Source organism: Gadus morhua, chromosome 7 (genome assembly GCF_902167405.1).
Source record: "Gadus morhua chromosome 7, gadMor3.0, whole genome shotgun sequence".
NCBI lineage: Eukaryota > Metazoa > Chordata > Actinopteri > Gadiformes > Gadidae > Gadus > Gadus morhua.
In genome coordinates, this window is record NC_044054.1 from 12,192,767 (window position 1) to 12,213,139 (window position 20,373).

The following is a 20,373-nucleotide window of genomic DNA, read 5'->3' on the forward strand; positions in this document are numbered from 1 at the left end:
TGGACCTATTAAAGAAAGGTTCAGGATGCATAGGGACCGGCATTGTTCCGGCCCTTTGCTGATTGGTTTAGATCTCTGTTCTGGCTCTTTGCTGATGGGTTTAGACCTCTGACGCAGACTTAAAACGATACGTCCTTCTTTTCCCATCACATTGCAAAGCTGCCGTATGTCCCTGAGGAGGCTTCTTTTCATATATAATATGATTTTATAAGAACATACAAATGACTTTGTGTGTGTGTGTGTGTGTGTGTGTGTGTGTGTGTGTGTGTGTGTGTGTGTGTGTGTGTGTGTGTGTGAGAGAGAGCGTGTGTTTGTGATTGTTCGTGTGCGTGTGTGTGTGCATGCGTGCGGAGGCTGCTTCAGGGCCGAGGTCCTAGGTGCAGTTGCGCAGGCTCTTTTTCCTGAGGTAAGGTTCCTTACTGAGGTAAATTACCCGGAAGTAAGTATACATACCGAGTGTTGATTGTCCAATCATATGGCTGAAAGCGCGCTGCGCTACGTGCTAATTTGCATACATTTGAGTGAAGTTCAATTTTCGGTTATATATATGACATTTTTGATAAATTGTATTGCAAATATATTTAAGTTATTTTTTATACACAAAGCCCCAATGTTTATTACATATATGAATAATAAACTTTTTATTTTTAGATATAAAGCCCCAATGTTTATTTCATTTATACAAAATAAACATTGGGGCTTTATATATAAAAAATAACTTAAATGTATATATGTATATATATATATTTTGTATTTATGCAACGTTTACACAAGTTAAATGATAGATCATGTAAAATATACTTTGTAAACGTGGTTGCTTCATCTATAAGAAGAAAAACACTTCCACGTAGGAGACTTGTTTTCTCAAGGCGGAACCTGATACCCACAGAGAAGCCAAAACACGGACCGCAAAAGGCTGCGCTCCCAAAAATGGCAGGAGTGTTTGAGGTGGAGGTTGATGGTGTAGAACACGACCATGGAGTGGGACATCACCATGAACCGAACCAGGTGAGTTGGCCCAAGGTGCACCTATTACCAGGGCGAGTTAAACGCCATAGATGTAATTGGAACGTCTTCCTAAAGTAGTTGTGTACATCTTGCCGGCACTCCGCACAGCCTGGTTAGCCTGAGCTATCATTAGCAGCTAGCGGCTGTTTTACCATCTGTCTTCTAATGACAGACGTACAATGTCTTCATGTGGTACATAAGGCAATTCATTTAACCTCTTTGATCGAATTGTATACTTTGTAACTGTGCAAGACATGCCGACAACTTCTAAAATGAGGCGACTCATGAGAAGTGGATTGGCCAGTGAGTGGTCTAGTAGAGCTAGTCGACTTAGCTCTTCAGTCGAGTAGTACCACAGGAAATAAGGGGCTTTACTTCGCTGTCATTTATCAACGAGTTCGGTCTCCTTAGCGTTAAAATCATTTAATGAAAACTGTTTTGTTGCATGTATACTACTTAAATTAATAATCTATATACAAATTGCACATGCATTTGTATTTATTTATTGTAGTGACGTGACAATTGGCAGTTCAAAGGTCATGGGTCTTCACTCTTAGAAACAATTCTTTATATTCAAAGCAATGTTGTATAAAATCGTGTGTAGTTATTTCCACCGCCGTTCTTCAAAGTAAAAATCTATCTAGTTGGCTATGCTATTTTAACTAGTTTTGCTGACACTGAGTTTGCCTGCCTATAATAATTTCTCTTTTTGTTTTCGGCTGATCAGGTTGACCTCTCCAAACTTTCGCCAGAAGAGAAGTGGAGGTCAGTCAAGTAAAATAAGTTGTTTCTCGTGATGCCATCGGAAATACCTGATTAAAGTTATTTAAAATTGTTTATGTTTGCCTTTTATTTAAAATTGTTGTGAAGGACTAGTGTTGCAGAAATTATTTTAATATCTTCAGTTTTAATCAGGATTAAGGGATTTGGCATAATAATGCAGTACAGAACCAATGACAACAAAGGGCAAATGAATAGTACAAGTTTGGCAATGGGTCACATTATTCTGAAGTCCTTACACTGCAATGAAAGCGTAAACTGCAATGGCTCAGAAAACGCAGCCATTGAGCTTTTTCTTTGGAAGGAGAATATTTGGGTGTGTTTTTTTTTCATGTCGTTGTCAACGTTCCCTTTTTACAATTTTTTTATTGCGAAGCATACCCTACCCAAACCCCCTGAGGATAATTTGGATCAGTGTGAGGAACATCTGACTGTGTAGCCAACATGGCACCACCCGCCCAGCCTATGGACAGGTGGTGCCGTGGCTAATATTCAAATAATCAAATTAAAGAAGTTATTTCAGCTAGATGTCTCTTAATAAAATATACTATAGCTAGATCTGCTTTCTAAAGCCTCTTTCACACATAGTTCCCGGTTAATTACTGAATAACCTTTCAGGCATCACAAGAGATTTCACCATTCATACACACAGCTATATACCCGAGCATTGGCCTCTTGCACCCTTTCACACATGGCACATAAATGCTGACATAGACGGGCCCGCGGAATGTCTAGCAGACGGCGGTAATGCAACAATGCAAGCACTTAGGAATGCAAGTCGCCATAAAACTAGCGGACTGGGAAGATTTTCCAATGTTGTAGAAGAAGGGTCTTGATTGTGAACACGGTTTTCAGTATTGATAGCATTGGGGTGTTAGGATAAACAGTCGCTGAATCAAATCAGCACCCGTGGAGTCTTGTGATTGATTGGTCGCGCCCGCCCTATGGCTTTCCGTCTTACGGAAATGTTACTGCTTTCATTCACAACACGGCCGTGCTGACAGCAACAGGGTAATATTACTAGGGCTTCAGCAGGCAAATGCCAGTGAAGATTTCCCAGAATACCTGCCCCTGGTGCCATTCACTCATGACCACATGCAGGAAATGTTCCGGAACATTGCACAGAAAGACAATGTGGGGAAGGTGCTTAACAAAATAAACTAGAACTACTATTATATTGTCTCGAGAGCATAGGCCATGGTTTTATTGGTAGTAATTGTGCCCGTCTCCTGTCGCTCAATGGCTAGGCAAATCAGTTGGATGGTTAGTTTAGTTCACAGCATGGAACAAAATAAGTTGTTTGCTTACTTTTTTACAGTTCATGTCTCACCATTCACAATGCCCTTTAAAAGAGAAACAAAAAGAAAAAGGCCAGCCGGTAGCTTAAGAGGGAAGACAAGCTGCTGTCCAAGAGGACTGTATTGACTTTGAGTCATTCCAGATGATTAATAGTGAGGGCGACTCTACTTGGCTTGGTGGTCAAGATGGCTGTGGTGCTGGTGTTCCTGGTGACTGTTAACTCACTGTGTGCGGGTCTTTTTGCAGGGTGGAGCATGCAAGAATGCATGCCAAACACAAGGGCCACGAGGCCATGCATGCAGAGATGGTGCTCATTCTGATCGTCACCCTCGTCGTCGCGCAGCTAGTGCTTGTCCAATGGAAACAGAGGCACTCAAAGTCATACAACGTAAGGAAACACACACACGCGTGCATTTACTCCTTAGATTGAGGTATAAAGGGTAGCTACACTATTTTGCTCTAAACTCAGGTTTACCATTTGATTAAGAGAATACCCACTGTCTCTTCTAACGCTGACCGTCTCTGCGCTATCACAGCTGGTGACGCTGTTCCAGATGTGGGTGGTGCCGCTCTACTTCACCACCAAGCTCCACTGGTGGAGATTTCTCACCACGTGGTTCATATTCTCAGTGGTCACGGCGTTCGTCTCGTTCCGCGCCACTCGCAAGCCTCTCAACTGTACCACGCCCAGGTACATGCCCGCCGACACCCCACTCACACTCCAGCAACGCCCATGTTGCATGTAGACATGGGTTCAGCCCTACCCATGCCCTTTCCCAAGTGATGTCCTATTGTGATGATGGTTTAACTATTGGCTGTTTCTCTGTTCACCAGGTTGGTCTATAAGTGGTTCCTCCTGCTCTATAAGATCAGCTATGGTACGGGAATAGTCGGCTACACGGTCGTCATGTTTACCCTGTTTGGTATAAACTTGATTTTCAGGTATGTAACGTCACCCAACCTCTGCTTGATTTAAGGTGCATTGCTAACTAAATATAACGACAAACATACCCACTGTTAATAAACTACAGTATGCTCATGCATCACAAAACCATGCCCATGGATTACTAAACTGTGCACATATTATTACCTAACCGTACTCGGTTTACTAGATTGATCTCGTTCCAAGATTAGTAAATCGTTCCCAGATAACTTGATCACATTTCAAATTAGCTTACTGGTCACACTGGTTTCCATTATGATTATTCCATCAGAGGTAGAAAACCCAATTCGCTCTGAATCCAAATTGATATCCATATTGCTGTGTGCACAATTGATAATTGTCAATTATGCAATGTTTCATTTATCGTGTGTTAATCTCGAAAAACAACAACCTGTTTTCATTGGATAAAACATGGGTGCACGATACAGCAGTTTGGTAATCTTTAGGTATGGTTTGGTAATCCCTGGCTTTGGTTTGGTAATCCCTAGGTATGATTTAATAATGTATAGGGCTATCCGTGGGTATAGAGATCGGTCGGTATCGGTTAGTAATCCATCTGTACGGTTTGGTAATCCTTCTGTTGAATCCATGACGAGTTACCCAGGGATTTATTTTCTTCTATGTGACCCCAGGAATGATCTGTAACAGTCATTCTGTATTTATAAGCCTGTGGTGTAACCCCCGCATTGAAGGCCATGGAACGATAAGCTTAGCAATCGGTATGTTTCTGTAGATGTATATAGTGCTTATGACACCCCCTAGTGGAGCATGGCAATTACAATAAACATGCAGCAATTCATGCCCATTTAAGACCAATCATAGCTCTTAAAACAAGATGCCATTTGACCTGTCCTTAGCAAACCTACTATTAAGATCAGGTATTCCCTTCGTCAGCCATTATCTCTACCGGTGTGTACTCTGCCCCGCAGGTATACGATGTGTGACGGTGACACAGTATTGGCATAACGTATCGGATGCAGATAAGGCACAATAATTAAACCATTATTTATCCAGGCGATTGAACTGAAAACATGAGGAGAACTTGACTACACAATGTCCAAAGTATCACTTACAGAACAATTGAGCAATTCCAAAGGTGGATTTCTGCCAAGTTTATGAATATAGTCGACGTCACTGCATTCCCATAATTGTGTTCACACACCCAGCATTTCTGTAGTCTACTCTGAGGGATTGCTTCCAACAGCAAAGCAGTGGTTGTATTTATCGCTTATTGAACATGTGTTTTGTTCAGAATAAAGCCAGAAGATGCAATGGACTTTGGCGTGTCACTGCTGTTCTACGGGCTGTACTACGGAGTTTTGGGGCGAGACTTTGCTGAAATGTGTGCAGACTTCATGGCTTCAACAGTTGGGGTGAGAGGACTATAACACTTGTGTTACAACTACTTGTTGGAGACAATTTTCATTATTTTTTTTAGATGTAGATAATTAGATTGTGCCACCCGGTGGACGTATGTACACATTACAGGAAGTGAGGCTGCTCCGCTGAAGAATCTGGTGTGCCTTTTATAAATAGACACGCATGAGTAGAGGGATCAGGGAGTTTCCATTGAATACTTGATCAAACTGTTGCTATGTTTTGTTTCATATCCTTAATCAACAAGTTTCAGATAGTTTTTCCTAAATTTCATACATTGTAACATTTGGATTTCTTTGATATTTTCATACTGCCTAACAACGCGTGTTGTGTTCTATAGTCGTCGTAAACACTAAGGTTACCGACCTTGGAGCCTGTCATTAGGAACCCAATCCATCGTAGTCATTATTGAATAATCCTTCCCGTCCCGCTACGCCATCACCAAATTGAGTTGGCAATGCTTTTCGGCATCTACACAGTACCTCAATTGTCTCACCAGTTCGGTGTAATGGTCAAGAAATGGTTCATAATAACCCACAGTTAACCAGTTAACCGGCCCCATGTTGTTTCCACCTTCTAGTATTACAGCGCATCGGGGATGCCAACCAAGCACCTCTCAGACAACATCTGCGCGGTGTGTGGTCAGCAGATCCTGGTAGACGTCAGCGAGGAGGGCATCATCGAGAACACGTACAGATTGTCCTGCAACCATGTGTATCCTTCAATCTAAACGGACCAATGCGCTCTGTGGAAAGGTAAAGCTTCATTGTAAATTATTATTATTATTTAATTCCTCCGAATATCGGTCTTGTGTTATACGGGAGACACTAATCAATGTGTTTTTGTATGATTAATTTGTAAATGTGAACATCCCAACATATTAATAGTTATGTAATGGATACACTTAACAAAATAATTCATTCTTTATCTTATCATTGTTTGTTTACGTATGCATCAGTTCCGTTTTCCGAAGTTGACCTTTATTTGGCTGGAAGTCGACCTTAAATCACTCTTTAGATTCCATGAGTTCTGCATAAGAGGCTGGTGCATTGTGGGAAAGAAGCAGACTTGCCCGTACTGTAAAGAGAAGGTGGACCTGAAGAGGATGTTCAGCAACCCGTATCCTTTCAATGTTTGCTCGTATTTTCACTCACAGCCCTTCATCTACAACATCCATCTACAGATATCATGGTTGCATATTGTCAATACTGCCTCATGACGAATGAGTGACTTGAGGCTGTCCTTCACCTGCGCTATTAACACACCTGCTGGTTTCAACACCTTGTGTGTCTGTTGATGATCACTGAAGTGGTGAATGTGCTTGAATAATTTAAAAATTAATGATCCGTATAATGTGCTCAGCTTTTGAGTCATTTGCAGGTCGAGATGTAGACTTGGAAGCAATGATCCACAAAAAAAAGGTATACCTTTTTAAATGTATATATATATTTATGTATATATATTCTTTCAAAGCAATATATCAGCCTGCAAGTTTTTTTCCCCAACCGCATAGATGTCAGGCAAAATGTAAGTTGAAGCCAGTTCATACTGGACACCCCTTTTTCCCAAGTGTTGCTGAGGCGTGCCTAAATACGGCTCGTCTCTGGTGTCTCTGTTGGCTGCACGTGACTAGTGGGTCTGGTTTTGGTCTGTAAATGTCAAGGCAACTCGTGGTCAGACAGAGGTGAGTTCCTCTTCCTTTTTGTGGCTCCAACAAATTTTGACGCCTCTGGTTCCCATGGCAGCCAACGTGTCCAAATGCACGTTGTACGCAAATAAACAAGACTATTGTCCGTCGTGTTTCCCGTTTCTAATTATAGTTCAGGGGGCATGGCAGGGCAGAGCAGTGGCTAGGCTGTTTGGCCGTGAACCTGAGAGGCACAGGGTTCAATCCTTATTGTCCACTGTAAGCCTTGCGTAAGCTGCCCCCACAGCTGGATCTACGTTTTGTCAAACGCACGTAAGCGCATACAAACTGCCCTGGCTGCATAATCTTTTCCAATAGTGCTCTCAATCAAATTCACACATTTTTGTGTTGTCTTGCCGCTGCTCACGAAGACGAATAGGCCTGCAGTTAGAATTCTTGGTTGTTAAATTGCCGTTTTTTTGTCTTTTCTTTTTATCGCTGCGTACCACTGGTTGCAATGGACTGCCTCATTTGGGAAAGAGTGATATTTGTGTTCAGTTGTTCATCTCGTTCTATGCAGATTAATCAAACTGGGAACTGAGCTCTGAATTTATATTCAGAGGTGAATGCTAAGGCTGCGTTCCAATCAGTAGAGTACCTCCTCTTACACGTATCGCCACTTATTGAAATGTTTCTATTTCCTTTTGAATTGAGAATTATCAGACTGCCTAAAACGCAATCATCATCGCTGCTCAGAATTCATGTCTGTAAGCATGCATAGGGGCAAGTAACACAATCAAAAAATCTAAAATGTAAATGTTTGTGGGCACCATCCTTCAGTAGATGATAGCCTCGCCAACTGCCCAATTCTTAAACGCACCTCCACTGATGCAGCAGGTGAGAAAACAACATAGACGTCTCAACATAGACACGTCAAGAATTGACGTGGGTTCTTAACAAACCGATTAAAATCCTTTAACCCCTACCTGCTTTTTTGTGACCTGTATGTATCTGAATGTTTTTTTATTCCTTAACTCATTTCTAAGCTGGGAGAGACCGCACGTAATGTATGGACAGCTTCTGGACTGGCTTCGGTACCTTGTCGCCTGGCAACCGGTTATTATAGGACTTGTCCAAGGAATCAACTATATCCTTGGCCTTGAATGATTTTTATTTTTATGATTTTTGGGCGGCAAGATGGACATACCTGTTAAGAAAAAGAGGAAAATGCGCTGGCTTGCTGGACCTAGCAGCCGAACTAGAACTCAAAAACAAGATTTTCAATGTGTCTAGATATGTACCTTTTTGTATGTATCTATAGGCACAACATATCCGTATTTACAGTTTATTTGAATTTTACTAGTAACATGAATTTGGATGTCTGTCTCAGATTATTAGAAATATTTTCTGAACACATTGCACATCAAATACACTTGAATGGTTATTGGTTGGTTGATATGCAGGATCGCTTGTTTTAAATGGAGAGGTGCTTTTCCCACACCGAAAGTATGTCTTAAGTACTGTTAATGCATTGGGTTTCAACAATAAATACTAAATGATCTTACTGGTAACCCCCCCTGCTCCCTTACACTTTTTTTCTGAACTATGCCTAACTATATTAATCACTAAGTGAAATTCAACTTCCAAACATTTTCTGATATTGTGAATATCGTGTATCTCGTACTTGGATACAATATTTAATTTAATTTATAGTGAGGTTGTATCCTCTCCCCTTGTGCTCAAATATCATTTGTGTAGTAGCAGTTAGGCTTTGTTCTCTCTGCGGTCTCCTTTTTGACTTTTCTTGTTTTCTTCACAATCAAATTAGAATTTCCATATGAATTTATAAGGATGAGGAAGACATAACACTAATGAAAATGGTACGGTGAGGTTCTCCTCTCCTTTAATCTTGTCCTTTTAGTGTCACAATTGCCATATCCCCTATGTACTTCTTACTGGTTAATAATTGGATTTGTGGAAGACCTTTTTAAAAATTGTACTTTGACATAGCTGTTGGATATTATGCAGAGTGCCAGTCTTATTTGTTTTAATATTTTGCACTGTGTGCTGCACACTTTTCCAATATTTGAGGGGTTGACTTGAAGTGGTCCGAAAGCTTCTTCCTGTGGTCTGAGATGATCACTGTCATTCCTCTGAAGGGGACACGGTTCCCTTTGTAACTGCAGCACAGAATACCGTATTCAAGAAGAACTGGACGGATGGTGGATTGGCATATACATTTATTTATCTATTCAGTCGTCACCCTTTGTTTTCATGAATATTTGTTAATAAATGTCACCCGGTGTACAAATATATTGAACCGAGTCTTTTGTGTAAGGACAACGCTACAAAGCATATGAGACAGGTTATGGGGGATTTGCTATGCCCTGTTAACAGCTGTCCCTGAACAAAGAAAAAACTAGATCCCCAACATAAACAAATTTAAATTGTATGAAAATACCTTAGTTTATTAAATGATCACTGTTCATTTGCACGGATGTAAATTAACTCGACACTTGCCACAACTGGGATTTGGAAGGGTTCAATCAGTGTGGATTGAATCTCATCCAGTTAGATTTAATGTTGAAACTTTTTTTGAGTAAATGTGATCTATCCATTAAATATTTTTCTTGCATTACAATTTGTTGGCTACCCCCTTTGTCATGTATGTATGGTACTATTTCATACATTTTGCAACCTGTACATATTTCATAAAATCACCAATGGTTTAGTAGTTGACACATACTATATAATATAGCCATTGGCTATTGACTGTTTTTTTTATTTATTGGAAAATTTGTTTTCCAGTAAATAAACATAAAACGTTAACAACCATGCCATTACGGTCATCCCAAACATAACACAGTTAGAATTCCCCTACGTGTAGATCCGTGGGTGTAGTAGGGGAAGTGACTTGTGTATATAAAGCACAACTAATTGTAAGAGGAACACCAAGCCAACATGAAGCAGCCACATGTTATAGGTAATCTCTTGTTTTTAACCTTTTCGTTTTTGGTGGCCCATTAGTCTTTAATTAACATTTTGTCTCTTATCCTCAGCTCTGCTGCTTTGCCTCCTGTCTTCGGATGACTCCCTTGGTGAGTTGTACAGATGACTAATCTCAGATTCTATGTAATATGTCATATTAACGTTAATAACATTTCCACAGCAAAATCTCCTGAGATAATTGGTCCAGTCCGCACCCGAACAAGAGCTCGTCTAGGTAATCTAGACAGGCTATGCAATGCTCCCTTCAATGAAACAGTGCTACGTTTATGTGTCATAATATTCGATGACATCGAGCATTTTAAATATAGTTTCTGAAGAAAGTTTAATGTATTTTTTTGTGTTTGTTTTTTGCGTTTACTCGACAGGGAGGACGTTGGTTCTCACCTGCATGGCGAACCCCCATGGTGATAGCGACCTGACCGTGATCTACTGGCTGGTCAACGGCTCCTTCCCCGAGGCTCTGAGCACCTCCAGGATATCAGAGATGGACGAGTGAGTGGGGTGGAGGGTTTTATAACTTTTATGCATAGCCTAGGCCTACTTATTTATTTTTAGGAGAGACTTTAAACAGATACAATATTGTTTACTGTTAAGATCGTGCGTAACGAATACCAAGACAAATTCCTAATATGTGTAAATGTATTTGGCAATAAACCTTTTCTGAACACTTCAAATATTAGTCATATGTGCAGTTAAATTGTGTTTCAGTTAGCGTTTCAAAGAACACGTAGGTTTTGGCTTTATTGACTGCACTGCAATACATACTTTGTCATTGTTTATTGACTGTAGAGCAATACATCATATTATGGGTAGTAGCTCTAATAATGAAGATGGACTTGTTGCAGACCCACCTCTTCAAATGGTACAGTCCAGCGGAATCTGAAGCTGAAAAATGTGACGACTGAGGACTTGTGCTCTACTTATGTTTGTGTGGTGATGAATCCTGAAGGGATCGCCAAAAAGCATGTCACTTTACGAACACACAGAAAAAAAATGAGGATTAAGAACCACTTGTGATGTACCATTCAGTAAGCAATCTGGATAAAAACTTTACATGTAACCTTGTGAACATTATGTTTATTTGTTACTGTGTTAAGCTAATTTGTAGTGGTTCAGTTGAAAACAGGTTAGACTTGTTTCGTATAATATCTTTAGGAATGCGTTTGATTGAACAACTTGATCTGTTTTCTTTTCCTCAAAGGGTATCCCAAAACGAAATATTAAGTTGGGCTCTTTCTGTTCATCAAACCAAAATATGTATAAAATGTGACATATGACATGTGGTGCATATAGCCATATTATAATAAAAAAGTTCATCAAAACAGTAGTGAAAATGATTTATTGCATAGTGATATAACATCTGCAATCAATAGTTATATTATATTTGGGTGGGTTTTTATGTAGGCCTATGCATTTCCATGGGGAATTAGGGAGTATTATGACTTATAAATGATCAACCAAATAAAAACAATGCTGTAGCTCTCAATTTTTGGCTGAATCCGAATACTCATACTTGACTGCTATATAGTATGGATTTTGTAGTACGCCACAAATATAGCGCGTCCGAATGCTCAGTACGCATTGTGTAGTACGGAAAACGTTTCAGAATCCGTACTACCGCCACAGTAAACAACAGAGTTCACTACGCTATCCCACAATGCAGATGCAGCAAACCGGAGTCTGGTAACGAACGAAGAAGAGATGGCTGACCCGACAGCACCAGAAAGACGTTGTAGAAAGCGGCGAAAAAAGAGACATTAAAAAAAGTAAAGTAAATAATTAAGTAAAAAGAGACTTTTGATTTAATGGCAACGATGACAAGACGGAAAACAGGTAACTTATCAAGGTAATTTTGCCTGCGTCTGAGGGGAGATACGTCATCTCCAAACATCCGGTGGAGTTTCGGCGGTGTTCGGAAGCGTTCGGAGGCGTTCTACTCATAGCTGTAGACCGTACTACACAATCAAGTGTGGTACGGTCAAGTAGTAGACACTGAACAGAAATAGTATGTACTAAGTATTCGGATTCAGCCTTAGTTTTCCGCGGTCAGTTCATCCAGACAGGACTGCAAGAGGGCTCTAGTTTCAGGATGATTCTGAAGCTTTTCACTCATCTTCTTCTTAATAAGAGCAACAGTGTCCTTAACGACAGATGGCCAATTCTCTGTAGAACCGATGAAATGTTTGAGAAGCTCAACATTGCTCTTTGACGCCATGCTAAAGAGAAAACGTAGGAAAAGGTAAAATCTCCCATCCTCACAGAGTAGGGTCCTTTCTAAAGCACTTGAGTAAACCTGTTTACTGTTCTTTAAGTCCTGGGTTTGCTTTCTTTTTGATGATTCCTTGAAGACACTCATTCCCTGGTTCCTGAACTCTAGAAAAACATACAGGGCGGCCATGTACTCCTGAACGGTGGAGTGAATAAAACAGTGGACCGTCTCACTATACATGACAAACTGTTTGACCGTAAACTCTGTGCACAAGCCGCTATTGACCACCGCCTCGTCCATGGCCCCCCCAATGCCCGCTTTCTGGTGGGCCTCGGTGATCTTCACCTGTCCCTGTTCCAGCGCGAGCCATGCCGTCTTGCCCAGGCCCACCAGGAAATTTCTCTCCTCGCTCGGGCTTCGAGCTGGCGCTCTGAAACGTCGCTTGGACAGGAGCACGAGAAGAAGCTGGGTGTAGATGGGTGTGATGCTTTGGGGTAGATCCCCCCTCTGCCCGGTAAACCTACGCTCCCACAATTGGCTCAACACCGAGCAGAACAGGGGCAGGTGGCACATGATGTGGAGGGTCTTGCACGAGTTGACATAGTCAATCACCCGACCTGCGTGTACAGGGTCCGTAAACCTCCTCTTGAAGTATTCCACCTTCTGGTCATCAGTAAAGCCCCATACCTCCGCTACTTGATGCACGCCCTCCGACGGCATCCACTTTGATCTTAGAGGCCGGGACGTGACCCAGAGCAGGCCGCTGAAGAACAGGTTCCCTCGGAGGAAGTTGACCAACAACACATGGAAGGATGTGGCTTCCTTGAAGTCGCACCAGATCTCCGTGTATTGGAAGTCAAGCTCCTGGGTGTACTCATCGAGACCGTCCAAGACAAACAGCACGTGTCCACCGACGGCGCATATGTCCTTCAACTTTTTGGTTTCTGGGTAGAGCTGGTTTAGTAGCTGCAGCATGCTGATCTCCGATCCCTGGAAGGCGTTGAGCTCCCTGAAGGGCAGCGGGAAGAGAAACGAGATGTGCTGGTGGGACCGCTCCTCAGCCCAGTCCAGGATGAACTTCTGCACTGCCATGGACTTTCCTGTTCCCGCCATGCCGGTCATCAGGAGAGCCTTCAAACATTTCTTCTCGATCCAATTGCTGCCGAAGATATCTTCAGATGAGATGGTGGGTTCTGGTTTGTGATAAGAGTTTAATTTTTCTATGTTCCTGTATTCGTGCTGAACATTGGGTCCATTGTCCAACCCTTTGGTCATGTGGAGGTCGGTGAATATGTCGTGGAAGAGCTTCTTCTCTCCCTGTATCGCCGAGTCCTCCTGGACGTCCCTGTATTTACACTTCAGATTCTGTCTCAGCTCAAAACGTACTTCATCTACAAAGAAATCAGAAAATTAGATTTTAATTTGAACGTCCAATATGAAGGCATGACACATTTAGAATTATGAATAAGGGATTTAAGAATGATTTTGATTTGAAGACATCAGAGGAATAAAATGGGATGTACATACTTTGAACGCATAACTCCTGGAGGTTAAGAACAAGCTGCTCCTGCCCCATCTCCTCCAGAAGGTTTTTGACTATCTGCAGAGAGCCCTGGATGTTGAAAGACCCAAGTATGCGGTCCACTAGGTCCAGCAAGTCCATGCTTTGGGGAGAAGCAATGAGGGATTGTGGGTAACTCCTCCACAGAGTTTCTTTGAAGTGCCTCAGATGCACCTCTGGCATCTTCTCAAGTGTTTCACGGATAGCCTGTTGACAAAAATAGCATACACAAACAAAATTATTATTTAAAAAGAATAAAAATGAATGATTATTCGACAGATGCTGGAATGAAGAGTCACCTGGAAGGTAAACGCCAAAGTCAACGAGGGGTGTGGCGGTTCAGTGAAGTCGCTGAGAAGAGGAGGTTTTTTAGGATGCCCACACACGGGATGTGCTTTGCTTCCGATCCTAGTGCACGATTACACAACGGCGGAGAAAGGGTTAAATGCATGATTTCAAGGTGGCGCATAGCAAAAACATATTACATGTTGAGGTATGTCCCAAGGTTATCTTTACTTGCGTGTGGTCTTCTCACAATCACTGTTGAAGGAGTAGTCGCTAGAGAAAGAACCGTTGCTCTCCAGGAGAACTCTGAAGACACACACATTCAATGCAATCATTATCATGTAAATGAACAGTACCCCTTCAACTTAAAAACACATCCAGTTGTGTTTCGATGTATGTTTATGCAATTCATATATTTGTGCTTCATCCATAACAACACTTCAATGTCTTTCTTTTGCTTCACCTTGATTCATCTTGGTCCTCCATTGACTGTTCTCGGTTCATTTCCTCGTCGCTCCCCATAGAAGTATAGCTCAGAACTGCCGGCTGGCAGTGGCACCTTTAGAAATCATTAAAAAATATGCGTGTTCATTATTTGAAGGAATAGCTTCGATGCGCAACCACATCTTTGTGCTTAAAGAGCCCATGCCATTAAAATCACATTTTTCCTATTGTTTGTTAAATAACATAGGTCTGAATAAGTTTGTGAGCTGTGGTAAGTTTGAAATCTATGCAGTTTGTCTGCTGAATGCAATAGGCAATGAAAGGAAAAAGGCAGAAGAAATGAGCAGATCTGGATAAGGTGACACTGTGACGTAGCGTTGTCAAATTATTATTCATGGCCCTGCCCACTTGGTTGGTTCGTAACCACCCACAAGAATTCTGAAGGAGTCGTGATTGAGCTAGTGCTAAATGCTAATACGGTAGTTGCTTAGTTTGTAGTAACAGGCTAGTTACAGAATTTTGAATGCAATGGCAGAACGACATCGAACTACATGAACTGCGACATGCTGCCTGCCGCCGGTTGCCGCGAGGCACCACCGCCGCGAAGCACCACCGCCCAGCAGCGGGCAGCCGGGCGGTGGTGCCTCGCGCCGGCAGCAGGCAGCGCACGGTTCTGTCTACTACAGATTGATGTGGAAGTGGAAGAACCAGAGACGTCGGAGAACCCGACGAAGTCCTTTGTGATTCATTATATTGTCTGGACGTGCACACAGCTTTGGGCCGTGATAATATGTATTATTTGATATAGATATGATATTATGATATTGTATTATATGATATTATTTAGATATAGAGCTCCAGGACTGTAACGCAAGTGTTGTACACTTCCTTGTTATTTGGATAACCGTTGGATAACCTGCTGTTGGTGTGATGGCGCATCACACGTCGGACTCTCGTCTATGGTATTTCTACAACTAGACCCGTAGTGGGGTTATCTCAGCCATGGTTGAGAATGAATTGGGGGAAAGGAACTTTGGCTTTGACTCCCTGAAGTCATGAACCACGACATGGAGGAGAAAGGGATTGTTGACCGCGGTCGTCTCCCGCCGGAGCCTCGCTGCCGATGGACCACCGCCTCGGCATCAGGATGCGGTGATTAGCGCTGACCGCTGCCGAGGCGGCAGGAAGCAGGGCTCAAGCGGGATACATTCGCGGCCAACAATCCCTTTCTCCTCCATGTCGTGGTTCATGTAGCCTACTTCAGGGAGTCAAAGCCAAAGTTCCTTTCCCCCAATTCATTCTCAACCATGGCTGAGATAACCCCCACTACGAGTCTCGTTGTAGAAATACCAGAGACGAGAGTCCGACGTGTTATGCGCCATCACACCAGCAGCAGAACGGTTATCCAAATAACAAGGAAGTGTACAACACTTGCGTTACAGTCCTGGAGCTCTGCTCTATATCTAAATAATATCATATAATACATAGATATCTATATCAAATAATACATATTATCACGGCCAAAAGCTGTGTGCGCGTCCAGACGATATAATGAATCACAAAGGACTTTGTCGGGTTCTCCGACGTCTCTGGTTCTACCACTTCCACATCAATCTGAAGTAGACGTGGTCGTTTGAGATTCATAATAACCTATCGTCTGGAGGCTCACACAGCTTTTGGCCGTGATAATATATATTATATATTATATGATATAGATATCTATGTATAATATGGGTTTCTAAGAGCCATTGCGATACATCCACCGTAAACAGAGCGCATGGTACCGTGGCTACAAGCTGCTCAGGGCCAGGTGATAATATATATTATATATTATATGATATAGATATCTATGTATAATATGGGTTTCTACGAGCCATTGCGATACATCCACCGTAAACAGAGCTCATGGTAGGCCTACTGTCAGTGGCTACAAGCTGCTCAGGGCCACACCCCCACCCCCCTCCTTGACCTGCCTTGACACGCCCACCGAAACAGCGCGTTTGGGGGAAGCTCAATGTGCGACTGTTTCGGAGTGACTGTAACTCTGCACCACGGCTGAATTTCGGGGACGTCTTTGAATACTGTGTTTGTGGCCCACTAATACCTATATTAAAGCATCATAAAATAGAATGGCATGGGATCTTTAAGTATTCACTAAATGCTATTTCTTATTAGAAATAAACAAATTGTGTTGGATAATTAAACGCAGCATAAAATATTTTAGATAAGAATCTTACTAGTAGGCCTACCATACGACCAGTACACATCCTGATCATGGGAGTCCCATGATCAGCATGTGAGCTGGTCCTTGAAGGACCCAAAACAAAATACAAGTCAGAAGAGTTCCAACCATTTTTAAATAAAAAAGGTATCCTACCCAAACTTCTAATCAGACTAATAAAGTAGTAACATCTCGTCTCACCACCATTGGGCACCATCTCCGGGTGAAGACTCCTGCCCCAGATCCAGAGAAGCTCTCCTCTCAGGGATGTAGTATAGGTCATCATCATCATAATTTCCCCCCTCATTGGAACCCCCTCCACGCCCCGACACGCCTTCCCCAAAGGGAAGACTGTCCGAGTCCGTATCACCCAGTTCCATTATTTTATTTTTCAGTGACACGCAGTAATGTTCCTGTTCAACGGCAGAATGACATGGGAAGGTTGTCTGCAGTGAAATAGAAACACAGTCCTGGTTATTATCTTAAGCCAATGATCCAATGTTTACCCATTACGCACGCGTAACCAATGAAAAGTACTCTAAATGTGTGATATTTTAGACGCATAAACAAATCGAAACTCGGTTTCGGGTAATCAGTTGCACCCTTAACTTCCTAGTTCACTTGTCTTTCTTGGGTCAGATAGTAGAGCAGCCTTAACTGCACACCGCCACCCAGAGCAGGGAGGCTGCAGTTCATGATCAACGCCTATCTTGTTATTTCTGGGCCGTGGGAATAGATCGATGTGAAATAGAAAGCGCGCCAAGGGTTGGTGTGTTTGTGATGCCTATCTGGCAAGAGAATAAACAACAACCTGTTTACCACCTCAAGTGTATTATTCTATCCTATCCCCAGTCAGATTTGTGCGCGCGCGTGTGTGTGTGTGTGTGTGTGTGTGCAGGGGCGCAACTGCCTACTTTCTGGGGGTATTCAGACACATGGCAGGCGCCCCCCCCCCCCCCTCTTTGATCTGGGCACAAATTTGACCTAAAACACACTCTGATATTGAATCAAAAAATTCATTTTGAGTGCACCAGGACAGATATCCGGGGTTTTTTTTTAGAGGCAGCCTTTCTAAGATGCTCTGCCAGTGTAACATCATACCGTGCTATAAGAGATCAAGGATACCCAGAAAATGTCCATTTCTAGGATTTCCTATCTGTGCATTTTGTCCCTGTGAAAAAGAGTTTCCTCGACGCACAATGTTGTTGGTAAAAACATATTTTTACTTAAAAACAATACCACAACAGTCGAGTCACTTGCACAACTCAAGCCGCCCTCCAGTCTAGAACTCTGGCCCTCTTAAGGAGCACCAGAATGGGTGTGGCTCAATTAATCTATGAGCCACAGCTGCAGACTATTACAGGGCTAACAGCCAGACAGGAACACGTGAATCTTTTAAAACATGTTAACACAGTGAAGATGCCATTCCCTTCTTCACAGTCCCCCTCAGTGGCAGGTTTCTTTCTGCAAGGAAGAGTACAGGTGCTGGTCATATTATTAGAATATCATGAAAAAGTTGATTTATTTCATTAATTCCATTTAGAAAGTCAAACCTGTAGAATGTATACATTCATTCCAAACAGACTGATACATTATAAGTGTTTTTTGCCAAAAAGAAGATGATTATAGCTGACAACCAATGAAAACCCTAAATTCAACATCTCAGAAAATTAGAATATGGTGAAAAGGTCAGATATTGAAGACACCTGGTGCCACACTCTAATTAGCTAACTAACTCAAAACACCTGGAAAAGCCTTTAGATGGTCTCTCGTTTTGATTCTGTATGACACACAATCATGGGGAAGACTGCTGACTTGACAACTGTCCAAAAGATGACCATTGATACTTTAAAGAAGGAGGGCAAGACACAAAAGGTCATTGCCAAGAGGTTGGATGTTCCCAGAGCTCTGTGTCCAAGCACATTAATAGAGAGGCGAAGGGAAGAAAAAGATGTGGTAGAAAAGAGTCTACAAGCAAGAGGGATAAACGCGCCCTGGAGAGGATTGTCAAACAAAACCGATTCAAAAATGTGGGGGAGATCCACAAAGAGTGGACTGTAGCTGGAGTCAGTGCTTCAAGAAGCACCACACACCGACGTATGCAAGATATGGGCTTCAGCTGTCGCATTCCTCGTGTAAAGCCACTCTTGAATAAGAGACAACGTCAAAAGCGTCTCGCCTGGGCTCAAGACAAAAAGGACTGGACTGCTGCTGAGTGGTCCAAAGTTATGTTTTCAGATGAAAGTAAATTTTGTATCTCCTTTGGAAATCAAGGTCCCAGAGTCTGGAGGAAGACAGGAGAGGCACAGAATCCACGTTGCCTGAAGTCCAGTGTAAAATTTCCACAGTCAGTAATGGTCTGGGGTGCCATGTCATCTGCTGCTGTTGGTCCACTGTGTTTCCTGAGGTCCAGGGTCAATGCAGCAGTCTACCAGGAAGTTTTAGAACACTTTATGCTGCCTGCCGCGGACCAACTTTATGGAGGTGACGATTTCATTTTCCAACATGACTTGGCACCTGCACACAGTGCCAAATCTACCAGTACCTGGTTTAAGGACCATGGTATCCCTCTTCTTGATTGGCCTGCAAACTCACCTGACCTTAACCCCATAGAAAACCTATGGGGTATTGTGAAGCGGAAGATGCGAGATGCCAGACCCAACAATGCTGAAGAGCTGAAGGCCACTATTAAAGCAACCTGGGCTCTCATAACACCTGAGGAGTGCAACAGACTGGTCGACTCCATGCCACGCCGTATTGCTGCAGCAATTCAGGCAAAAGGAGCTGCAACTAAGTATTGATTGCCATACATTCTGAAACTTTCCATGTTCATACTTTTCAGTTGGCCCACATTTCTAAAAAATCATTTTTTGTACTAGTCGTAACTAATATTCTAATTTTCTGAGATACTGAATTTGGGATTTTCAGTAATTGTCAGTACTAATCATCCAAATTAAAAGAAATAAACATTTCAAATATATCACTCTGTGTGTAATGAATTGATATAATATGTAAGTTTCACGTTCTGAATATAATTACTGAAATAAATCAACTTTTTCATGATATTCTAATAATTTGACCAGCACCTGTATGTAGTCGATCACTCGAGTCATCAGGCTCTCTGCAATTCGCTATCAATAGTTTTACCTAGGCATAAGCGGGGTGCCAATTCTTTCCACTTCAGATAAGCATTTATGTGGTAACCACTTGTTTCATGGTGCTTCAGTATCTTTGAAAGACACTGCCAGTTATTATACCTCACCACTCTAGTTTCACCAAAAAGCTTACATGCAAAACAATACTCTGTTAGAGCTGTTGGAGTACAGTAACCAATAGGGGTGGGAAAAATAATCGATTCTTCGATGCATCGTAATACTGTGTAGAACGATTCAGATACGATAATATTTATATTTTTTGGATTATTAATTTATTCCCTTTTGGATTATTAACGGAGTTATAAAGTATCAACTTTATAACTCCGTTTTTACTGGGTCTATTTACATAAAACAAAGACTTGCATAGAGATTGAAGTAAAACAAAATAGCCACAAAGAAGTTCCTTTCTTTTTCTTGTTATGATCCGTTATATTGTAGGCTCCATTCTGATCAGT

The 20,373-nt window shown here is 42.0% G+C and overlaps 3 protein-coding genes across 4 annotated transcripts; 2 read left to right on the plus strand and 1 right to left on the minus strand.

The window, feature by feature from the left end:
* Positions 1-286: 286 nt before the first annotated feature.
* rnf121 (ring finger protein 121) lies at positions 287-9,349 on the plus strand. Of its 2 annotated transcripts, XM_030361865.1 has the most exons (10): positions 287-406; positions 890-1,008; positions 1,736-1,773; positions 3,334-3,475; positions 3,624-3,778; positions 3,922-4,029; positions 5,283-5,403; positions 5,988-6,121; positions 6,425-6,526; positions 8,081-9,349. In XM_030361865.1, the coding sequence occupies exons 2-10, from the start codon at positions 931-933 to the stop codon at positions 8,199-8,201; spliced, it is 999 nt and encodes a 332-aa protein (XP_030217725.1). In that variant the 5' UTR covers positions 287-406; positions 890-930; the 3' UTR covers positions 8,202-9,349. The 2 variants fall into 2 exon arrangements, with proteins under 2 accessions (XP_030217725.1, XP_030217724.1); XM_030361864.1 differs by lacking the exon at positions 287-406 and having other exon boundaries at positions 871-1,008.
* A 530-nt stretch (positions 9,350-9,879) lies between these two features.
* Positions 9,880-11,370, plus strand: LOC115547558 (uncharacterized). Its single transcript, XM_030361866.1, has 5 exons — positions 9,880-10,017; positions 10,094-10,132; positions 10,204-10,257; positions 10,409-10,535; positions 10,889-11,370. Exons 1-5 carry the CDS (start codon positions 9,996-9,998, stop codon positions 11,058-11,060), a joined length of 414 nt encoding a protein of 137 aa, XP_030217726.1. The 5' UTR covers positions 9,880-9,995; the 3' UTR covers positions 11,061-11,370.
* A 576-nt stretch (positions 11,371-11,946) lies between these two features.
* On the minus strand, positions 11,947-17,395 carry nlrc3l1 (NLR family, CARD domain containing 3-like 1). Its single transcript, XM_030361868.1, has 6 exons — positions 16,965-17,395; positions 14,562-14,657; positions 14,330-14,404; positions 14,113-14,221; positions 13,780-14,020; positions 11,947-13,643 (listed from the first exon to the last, which is right to left on the minus strand). The coding sequence occupies exons 1-6, from the start codon at positions 17,141-17,143 to the stop codon at positions 12,076-12,078; spliced, it is 2,268 nt and encodes a 755-aa protein (XP_030217728.1). The 5' UTR covers positions 17,144-17,395; the 3' UTR covers positions 11,947-12,075.
* Positions 17,396-20,373: the final 2,978 nt, after the last annotated feature.

What these genes read in the sequence shown, in the direction of transcription:
- rnf121 (XM_030361865.1), top strand. Translation starts at nt 931, where the DNA reads ATGGCAGGAGTGTTTGAGGTGGAGGTTGATGGTGTAGAACACGACCAT. An exon ending in GGTATAAACTTGATTTTCAG is followed by an intron (nt 4,030 to 5,282) that starts GTATGTAACGTC and finishes TGTTTTGTTCAG; the next exon opens with AATAAAGCCAGAAGATGCAA. An exon ending in AGATTGTCCTGCAACCATGT is followed by an intron (nt 6,122 to 6,424) that starts GTATCCTTCAAT and finishes ATCACTCTTTAG; the next exon opens with ATTCCATGAGTTCTGCATAA.
- LOC115547558 (XM_030361866.1), top strand. Translation starts at nt 9,996, where the DNA reads ATGAAGCAGCCACATGTTATAG. An exon ending in GAAGCAGCCACATGTTATAG is followed by an intron (nt 10,018 to 10,093) that starts GTAATCTCTTGT and finishes TCTTATCCTCAG; the next exon opens with CTCTGCTGCTTTGCCTCCTG. An exon ending in GTCTTCGGATGACTCCCTTG is followed by an intron (nt 10,133 to 10,203) that starts GTGAGTTGTACA and finishes ACATTTCCACAG; the next exon opens with CAAAATCTCCTGAGATAATT.
- nlrc3l1 (XM_030361868.1), bottom strand. Translation starts at nt 17,143, where the DNA reads ATGGAACTGGGTGATACGGACTCGGACAGTCTTCCCTTTGGGGAAGGC. An exon ending in GAGGACCAAGATGAATCAAG is followed by an intron (nt 14,405 to 14,561) that starts GTGAAGCAAAAG and finishes GTGTGTCTTCAG; the next exon opens with AGTTCTCCTGGAGAGCAACG. An exon ending in TGTGAGAAGACCACACGCAA is followed by an intron (nt 14,222 to 14,329) that starts GTAAAGATAACC and finishes ATCGTGCACTAG; the next exon opens with GATCGGAAGCAAAGCACATC.